The sequence below is a fragment of the Artemia sp. Qi Xiang Cuo genome, chromosome 6, assembly GCF_049724085.1.
Source record: "Artemia sp. Qi Xiang Cuo chromosome 6, ASM4972408v1, whole genome shotgun sequence".
NCBI lineage: Eukaryota > Metazoa > Arthropoda > Branchiopoda > Anostraca > Artemiidae > Artemia > Artemia sp. Qi Xiang Cuo.
In genome coordinates, this window is record NC_142799.1 from 81,847,701 (window position 1) to 81,857,307 (window position 9,607).

The 9,607-nt window shown below is 34.7% G+C and overlaps 1 protein-coding gene across 2 annotated transcripts in view; it reads right to left on the reverse strand.

The window, feature by feature from the left end:
* LOC148951663 (tubulin beta-1 chain-like) overlaps window positions 1-6,769 on the reverse strand; it is a 51,756-nt gene extending 44,987 nt beyond the window's left edge. Inside the window, exons 1-2 of one of the 2 annotated variants that reach the window (XM_089091254.1) lie at window positions 6,611-6,769; window positions 1,193-1,301 (exon numbers count right to left, since the gene is read on the reverse strand). In XM_089091254.1, coding sequence (XP_088947380.1) covers window positions 1,193-1,301; window positions 6,611-6,667 — 166 coding nt within the window. In that variant the 5' untranslated portion in view covers window positions 6,668-6,769. The remainder of the gene's footprint in view (window positions 1-1,192; window positions 1,302-6,610) is intronic. The other variant, XM_089091253.1, reaches the window with a different exon arrangement.
* Between the last annotated feature and the right edge of the window lie 2,838 nt (window positions 6,770-9,607).

The window sequence follows — 9,607 nt, forward strand, 5'->3', positions numbered from 1 at the left end:
AATTTCTGGATACACTGAACCTTCTACCATCCTTACTTATCAATATAAGCAAATACAAAATCAAAACTATCAGGATGAATTAGCAGTTCACAACTGTAAGCTTAATCACGTAGCGAGTGGATTTTATGAAACAAAAAAACAAACTAATTTTATAATTTTCCGATATTTGTCCAGTTTGAATGAAAACATTAAAATTAAGGCTCAGGTCCCGTAAATATTTTTGCAGTTTACATCTATAGCATGGCCAACAATGATATGACACTGAAGCTTCTTGTGAAAGACGTTTTGATGCTACCACTCAGCTGCAGAAATTCAAGAAAAGGCATTTATGTGGTAGTTTTTGTATTTATAACCCATCCTATCAAAGCACCAAGTAGTTATTGTCATTTTAAATGAGCCACAAACATACCATTCAAACAACTTAAGATAAAGTTTTATTTTGAAGGTTTAGCTTTCTTTGGGAATCAATAGATTATTCATATTTTATTTCTTGTAAGAAATTTCTTGTAAGCACTATCAGGTTATTTAAATAGTTTTGCTTTATTTACTTTCACAGTTCAATGTGTCAATGCTGACAAAAATGTTTTACTGCCCTAAAAACTTCATAATTATAAAACAACCAAATGAAAAACCTTGGATAATCATGGTTTTCAGGTATGAATAAACCTAGGCCAAAAAACAAAATTAAACTGAAATAAAATTCTTCTTGAAAAACAAATTTCCCAATAACAATAAAACAGTGGCAGAAGCAGGGGAGGGGCACCCCCCCCTACATAGTCTAAAGTAGTGTAATTTATTAATTAACGCAACTTTGCATTAATTAACCTTGCTCCTAACATAAGTTTATTGGATCAACCTATTTTGCACCCCCCTAAAAAAATGCTTGATCTGCCACTGCAATAAAAAAAAACCTGAAAAAAAAACATGGAACATATCACCATATGGAACAAAACAATACACATTGTTTTAACATAAATTTTTCATCAATGTAAACAATGAAATTCCACATGTCAGCAATAAAATTATCTTATTACATGAGAGAGAAAAAGGTTTTATTATTAAAAAAAATATAACACATTAACAGCAAAACCCAAAGTTTATTAAACTTGTTACATGATAACAAGTCTTATTACATGATAACTCAAATTTTTACCCTAAAAAAATTATGAGTTCAAACAAGACTATAACTTACTTGATGCCTCATTGTAGTAAACATCTATTCTCTCCAGTTGAAGAGAACTATCTCCTTTATAATGACCAGTGTTGTCAATTCCATGCTCATCTGAGATGATCTCCCAAAACTGAAAAATAGTTTGACTTGATATATCTTAATGACAATTTATTGATCATTGAATATTCTACTTGGTAAATGGATTTCATGAGTGTATTGGTATTGGGCGTTTTTTTTTCCAATCATGGTTTTGTGCCTTCTAAATGAGTATGTGGAGAACCTGTCTTTGTTAAGGATGATTATGGTAATTTTTAACCAATACTGTTTTTCCTACTACGCCAAAAATCACGATTAACCGCCAAAATTTGTGCAATTTTGAGGTGGTATTTTTTTTTGGGGGGGGGGGGGTGGCATTTTCCATAAGTAGTTTACCTTGCAAAGGAAAGTCATTGTGGAATTTTTCTCGAAATTTTACACCAGGGCGAGAAGATTTCCTGGCATTATTTGAAAACCCATCACAAACTTAAAAAAAATCAACTGGATGTAAGGAGCAACATTTAAACTTAAAAATGAACATACATTATTCCCTATATGAAGGGAGCTCCCCCCACCCAGCAATTTGTTTCAAATATATGACAGTGTTGCTACCATGTGGTATATCATAGATTTCCCAGCATTATTCAAAAAGTTATCAGAAAAAGGTTGTTTTTTCAACTGAAAGTAAGGAGCAACATGAAAACTTAAAACAAACAGATTATTCTGTATTTGAAAGGGGTTGTACCCTTTTCAATACCATAGTCTTTATACTAGTTTTTGATTATTACTTTAAAAAGCAGAGTAGTGACAGAGTCAAACTTAAGTGTAAAGAGCAGGGTATTGAAATGGAGGCAGGCCCTTTAATACACAGAATAATTTCTGTTTGTCTTAAGTTTTAATGTTGCTCCTTACTTTCAGTGGAAATTTTTTTTTTAATTCAATACATATACAGTCTACATATGAACAAATAAACCTTCAAATGGGGATATATCCATTTTTTTTAGACAGTGAAAAAACAGGTACAAAAGTCCAGATATTTCCATCACATATACAGCAACTGTCTTCAGTAGAAATATAATAAAATTGAAACTAGCATATTTATATACAACAAAATAAATAACTTTTTAAAATAACTTAACAAAATAAATAATTTTTAAAATAAATAATCTAGTGAATATTCTGGAAGTTCATTATTTTGTGGATGACCCAAAAAGTTATTTACTTTGTTGTATATAAATATGATAGTTTCAAGAATAAATGTTACAGCTTTGGTTGGAACCTCTATGAAATTCATTATATAGAACCATATTATTAGACCTGTTCTTTTACTCGTCTTTGTGCTAAGATCTTACATCTTATGGCATTCTTTTGCAAATGTCTCATCATTCTGCACGGATCAGCAGTCTAAGAACAATGATGAGTTTAACATCAAAGTGCTCTCATCACTGTTCTATATGGCAGAAAGATGGCATCCTTCACACTTGCTAACATCAGTGAGCTGTAAGATCTTAGAACAAGGATGAGTTAAAAGAATGGAAATCTTTGCTGAAAGATGTGAGATCTTAGTGCAAAAGAACAGGCCTATTTATAGCATTTGTACAAGCTGTTTCACTCAGTCCCCCTAAAAAGAGTGTCATGATATCATCTCTTTGTGCATTCTGGTGTATTTGCTTATCTCCATAATGTATTCTGTCTAAGGAAATTAATTGTTATTGGACCAGTCAGTCCTGTCAGGACCAGTCAGTCCTGAGGGGTACAGTTCTTGTTTTTTTTTTTTTTGTATATTTGTAACAAGACAGGCATAGGCTATGGGTTTAAAATAAATAAATAATAAGTGAAGAATATTTCTTTCTTAAAAGGCCTAATTGCAGACTATTAGCAAAGACTAGGGTAAAAAATAATAATATGTAATTAACCAAAATTATATAGGCTAAAACTCAAACCCTCACATCTTGTTACCAAATAGGAATTGAGAAGAATTGTATATGTCAATGAAAAGCTAAAAATCTAAGTTATGCATCAATATGGTTATTAATAAAATTAGTTAAGATAAAACACATGTAACTATTAGTTTATTGACTTACTTAGAAGGACCTCTTTTCAGAAATACCATTAACCTATTTCGATGCATGCCTATCCTTTCAGTGTTTCAGTTTTGTTCACAGAATGGGCCTAACAGAAAGCTTATTGTCTTCTGATTCTAAAAATGTAGCCTAGATTGTATTGCTTGATATTTATTCTATCAATCACAAATATTAAATATATTTTTCTTTTAAATTGCTTGTCAAAACATTAAGATATAATCCAAAATATTCATAAATTTTGAATGTATGATGACATAATTCATATTTTAGAAAATTCCAACAAGAAGGTGGATAAAAGATGGGGATCATGTTATAGTAAAATAGGGGCATATCCATCTTTAACTTTCCAGAATGCTGAAGAAAACAGTTTTTTCCAAAAGAAGTGGGTAAATTTTTGGCAGCTCATATTATTGACTTATGAATAAAGTAGACATACCACCTGATGCCATTTTTATGCTCATTACAAATATAATAATCATTTTTGTCAGAAATGAATTTCATCCCCACCCCATATATACCAATTCAGGGTATATATTTGCACATTAGTGGTGGGGGGAGTAAAGTTTAAACTTACCTCTCATTTGCATCAGAAATAAGCTTTACCCACAAATGTGCAAATATACACCCTGAATTGATAGATATATATATATCCTAAACAACAAAGTAAGCCTCGACGCTGATGACTCAAAACTTATTGGTCGTGCAGACACAGCGGAGAATATTAAGTCAATCCAACTGGACCTTGATACATTCACTCACTGGACTAATATTTGGAGGATTGAATTCAATGCATCAAAATGCAAGACTCTCCACCTTGGGAAGAAAAACCCACACACTCAGTACCATATGGATTGTAGGGATGGGTCCCAAAATACCATTTCCAGTAGCCACGTGGAGAGAGATCTTGGTGTCCTGGTAGACGACGAATTGAAATTTCATATTCATGCACAAGCGAATATTGCAAAGGCTAATCAGACTCTTGGTTTAATCAAAAGAACATTCACTAGCAGATCTCCAACTGTTATGACCAAGCTATACAAGAGTCTAGTTCAACCAAGGCTAGAGTTTGGAATGTGTATTGCATGCCCAATCAATAAGACAGACCAAGCAGCTCTAGAATCAGTCCAGAGGAGGGCAACAAAATGTATTAGAGACCTCTATGATGTCCCTTATCCATCCCCTCCCCGTAAGCTTAGAATACCATCTCTAACATATCATTACAAATAAGGCAATGTGATAACAGCATACAAGCTTCTAAATGCTGAGGATACCATTCCTGGCCTTTTTCAACTGGACAATTCAAATAGAACTTGTGGTCATTCTCAAAAGCTTTCCCGGAAACGAGCCAACACCAGACTAAGGAACAAGTTCTTCTCAAATAGAGTTGTCAGCTTGTGGAACTCACTTAGTGAAAAAATAGTAACCTCTACCAATGTGGATGTGTTCAAGTCATCAGTGGACAGGTGTGGCTCAACAAACCATGGTGCACCATTTGGGATGCCACAGATGATGATTAACCATCATCACTGAAGCTGGCGGACACAGGATTTGTCCTATTGCGATCAAGTGCGATTTAAGGTAATATATATATATATATATATAGGGCTGGGGATAAAATTCATTTCTGACAAAAATGATTAACTATATATGTAATGAGCATAAAAAAGGCATCAAGTGCTATGTTTACTTTATTTGTAAGTCAATAATATGAACAGCCAAAAACTTACCAAGAGGTGTTTTACCCACAAGAAAAAGGTAATTTTTTGGCAGTTCATATTATTGACTTACAAATAAAGTAAACATACTACTCAATGCCTTTTTTATGCTCTTTCCAAATATAACAATTATTTTTGTCCAAAATGAATTTTACCCCCACCCACCCCCCTAATGGGCAAATATATACCCTGAATAGGTATATATAGGGGTTGGGGTAAAATCCATTTCTGACAAAAATGATACTTATATTTGTAATTTTACCCCCACCCCAATATATACCAATTCAGGGTATATATTTGCACATTATAGGGGGGGGGAGGGGCAAATTTTATTTGTGATGTAAATGGGAGGTAAATTTAAACTTTACCTACACCCCCCTAATGTGCAAATATATACCCTGAATTGGTATATAGGGGAAGGGGTAAAATTCATTTCTGACAAAAATGGTTATTATATTTGGAAAGAGCATAAAAAAGGCATCAAGTGGTATATTCACTTTATTTGGAAGTCAATAATATGATTTGGTTAAAATTTACCAGGGGGGGGGTGTTTGGAAAGTTTAAATTTACCTCTCATTTACATCAAAAATAAAATTTACCCCCCCCCCCCCCCTAATGGGCAAATATATACCCTGAATTGGTATACATAGGGGTGGGGGTAAAATTCATTTCCAACAAAAATGATTATCATATTTAGAAAGAGCATAAAAAAAGGCATCAAATGGTATGTTTACTTTATTTGTAAGTCAATAATGCGAACAACAAAAATTTATCAGGAATTCAGTGTCTATCCATAGACTTATAAGATAAGCTAAGCAATAGGCTACCCAGGTTTAGGGGTGGTAAAAAAAAAATTTGTTCAAGAACAAGCACTGTCCAAGTAGGCTGGTATAGTCAGGTTAGCCTAGAGGCTATTACCCTAGGTGCTATTTATTAGACTAGCTATACTTCTTACACCTAGCCTGATTTAAGGTGTTATTTATTAGCCTATACTTCTTAGACCTAGCCTGAATTTTATCCTAGTCTAAAATATAGCCTAGGCTTGCTTTCAAAGCATCTTAAATGTGTTAAGGCTATTGCTCATGTCTCATCAGCAGCTGGCTTATAGGCTAGCATAGGGAACTTGATCATATTATTGAGTTAGGAATAAAGTGAATATGCCATTTGATGCCTTTTTTTATGCTGATTACAAATATAACACTCATTTCTATCAGAAATGAATTTCAGCACCCCCCCCAATAACCTAACCTAACCCCCCCCCCATATGTACAAATAGCCTATATATCTTAATTGAAATAGGGGGGGGGGGACCTTAAATTCATTTCCGATAGAAATGATTGTTATATTTTTAAGTAGCATAAAAAAGGCATCAAATGGTATAGGCTATTCACTTTATTTGAAACTCAATAATATGATTTGGTAAATATTGACCGATTCAGATGAGAGGGTTTTAGATGAAATTAAACAATAAGAAATAAATTTTGAATATTACCCTATTGAATTAGGCCATTAAGCTAGTCAGGGCCAATAGGGCTTAGCTCAAAAGATATAGCCTATTAAATTTACCAACACTGCGCTAACTATTGATTAAAAAAAAAACTTACTTTAGATCCAATTTGATTTCCACACTGTCCAGCTTGAAGATGTACAATTTCCCTCATGATTCTTTAGATATATTTTTCTTCCCTCGTTTACAGTACTACGCCTTTCAAGTTACTGATCTTTTCTTCTTATAGAAATACCGGTAAAGATGTCAAAGGACTGGCGCGAATAATAGACATCTATCCTCAAATTTCATAGATAGTAGGCCAAACAGCCTTAAATTTAAGTTGGTAAGGCCGTTTTCTGAGGACTTGACTGGAAATTTTGGTTGTCTTTCAAAAAATTCAGCGATTATTTCTTTCTTGTTTTCAGGGACGTCGTTCGGGGGTGGCAAGGGAAGGGCTATTGCCCCCCCCCCCAATAATGTGGAGAAAAAAATATTTTACATCCCATGCCCTCTGACTAACCAGATATGGACCCCTCTTGCCCCCCCCCAATAAAAATGCTGGAGATTTGCCCCTGATTGTTTTTGTTTACATACAACGAAAATCATAAGACTATAAACAATTTTTATTACTATGAATGGTGAATCGATTTCATTGTTAGCTCCATTTTGTATTGCAAGCATTTTATGGGTTCAGTTCGTTCTTATCTGCTATTTTGCTCTGCTATTTAATACTATAGCTTATATCTACTGTTTAACTGACTTTGTTGAAACTGAGATCTCTTTTAAAACAGAATTCATGCAAATAATTCAATAATCATTTATTGCTGATTTCTGGAGCTTTGCCTCCAGTCTTTTGTTGAAACCTTTGTGCTGACTCTCAATAAGAAGCAAGTAATAATAAAACAATTAAAATTTAACTTGAAAAAGCTAAATATTATGTTATGAATGATTTTAAAGTTTAAAAAAAGGAACAAACCTCTGGGTGAAAGTACTTGCTAATGCTTTCAATACTTGGTGTTCTACTTATTGTAAATTTGAAAAAGAAGGAGTTCTTGGTGAAAACTAGTAGAATCTGTCAATAAATTTGAAATTGAATAGATCATTTTATTTTATTTAGATATGTGATTTTGGCTTCTGTGTTATTGCTTCGTTTAAATTTTTAATAATCTAAATATTTATGTAATATTCATTCATGACTTTTATCTTCAGAAATTTCTTGACAGCAACGAACTGATGAGCTTATTCCTTCTGCCAGCAATTTACGTAAAACTGCTTATTCAATTCGGTTTCCTAAAAGCTTATTCAAATTGATAGTTAGCGTTAGGCAACGCCGAAAAAACGCCGATTTTTCTATACAACTAATGTTTGATAACGATTTCTTTTTACCTTTATCACCAGTGCTACTTTTCTTCTTCTTCTTCTAGCCATTGTAGTCTTTGGGATGTTCCAGCCCTGCCAGGACTTTTTTCTCATCATACAATTCTTGTTCAATCTGGATGTCAAGCTCTTCTAAATTCAACTGATTGTTTTTCCATTGATGTATAGTGGGGTATCAAAAGATGCCAATGGAGCAAACGACAAACTTGAGCTTATACTTATTTAGAAAGGTATGATGTTGTTTTTTTTTGCAGAGATTGACAATCGAACAAGCTGATCAGACTTTCTCATCAACTCCTTTGTTCTTCCACTCAATTTGTTTGGGGCTGACTCATTTTTGATTTTTGACTTGAATTTTTTGTACGGTTCATAACTTCTAACACTAAAAAAATGGGAAGAGCTTAAGTATAGCTTTGATCATAATACAATCTGATTTGCTTAATAGCAACATTATTGATTATCTACTTCTATTCTTACTTGTGGCGGGAATCATTTGTTTCCACCTTGCCTGGCATCAAGGATCTTCAAGAACTGTTTGAACCATGTAATGTGGTCTGATACCAGCTGCTTTGCAAGTGGGAGCCATTGGGTTGTCTATCTATCACCGAACTTTCTGAGCCCCCAAGTACGTTTAAGATGTGATGTAACCAAGCTCAACCAGTTTTTTCGCTGTCCTCCTTGGTGTCTCTTCCATGAGTTGAGGAGCTCAGCTAGAAGGATTCGGTGAGGCAAGTACTCATGTGTCCTCCGTAAGACATGGCCCAACCATTTCAGTCTAGGCTCCTTGATCATGATGGTAAAGCATCTCTTGATATCACACATTCGTCGTGTATCCACGTTTGATATGCAATCACTCAGGTGTATCCTGAGGATAATACGCAGACAGGTATGCTCAAACACCTTCAGTGCATCTTCATTTAGTCGCTTCACTGACCAAGTTTCTTATCCATAAAGAAGGTTTGTTCAAACCAAAGCCAGGTAAACTCTAACTTTAGTGCGTACACTTGTTTCACATCGGTTCCACAATGGTTTTCCGTGGGAAGCAAAGACCAGTGCTTTCTGGGATCGCTGTTGAATATCGGTGTCAGAAGATCCATCAGGGCAAAGCTGGGAGCCAAAGTATGTGAAACTGTCGATCTGCTACAACTATACTTGATTTACAGTTAGCGATAGAGGATTAGTCGGCCGTATATTTTGTCTTCCCTGTACTGACTTTAAGGCCCATGTGATCTGCCCAAGTAACCACATCATCGAGCACAGTTTAAGCCTTCTTTCGGTCTGAGAGGATTCCGAAATCATCAGTGTTGTCAATATCTTCAAGTAAAAGGTTCTGTCCAATCTGAACTCCTGGATTAGAAAATAGTTTATTCTCAAGCACCTAATCAGTACAGTAGTTAAACAGAGTAGGAGACAGGACGCAGCCCTGTTTTACTCCCACCTCAACAGGGAATTCTTCAATTTCTTCTCCGTAAACTCGAACTGGGCCCACGAACCCCTTAGGCAATTCGACAAATTTCAGGGGCATTCCGTCATTTTCTAGGATTTTCCAAAAAATTTCGCAAGTGATCGAGTAGAAGGTGGCAACAAAGTCCATTAATATCAGAATCGAGGGCAAACTATACCCTTCGAGCTGCTGAATAACGAGGCGGAGTGCAAAAATATTGTCAGCGCAGCCTCTACCAGGACGAAAACCGGCTTGGTTTTTACGTTTTTCACGGTAAAGCAAAAAGAAATG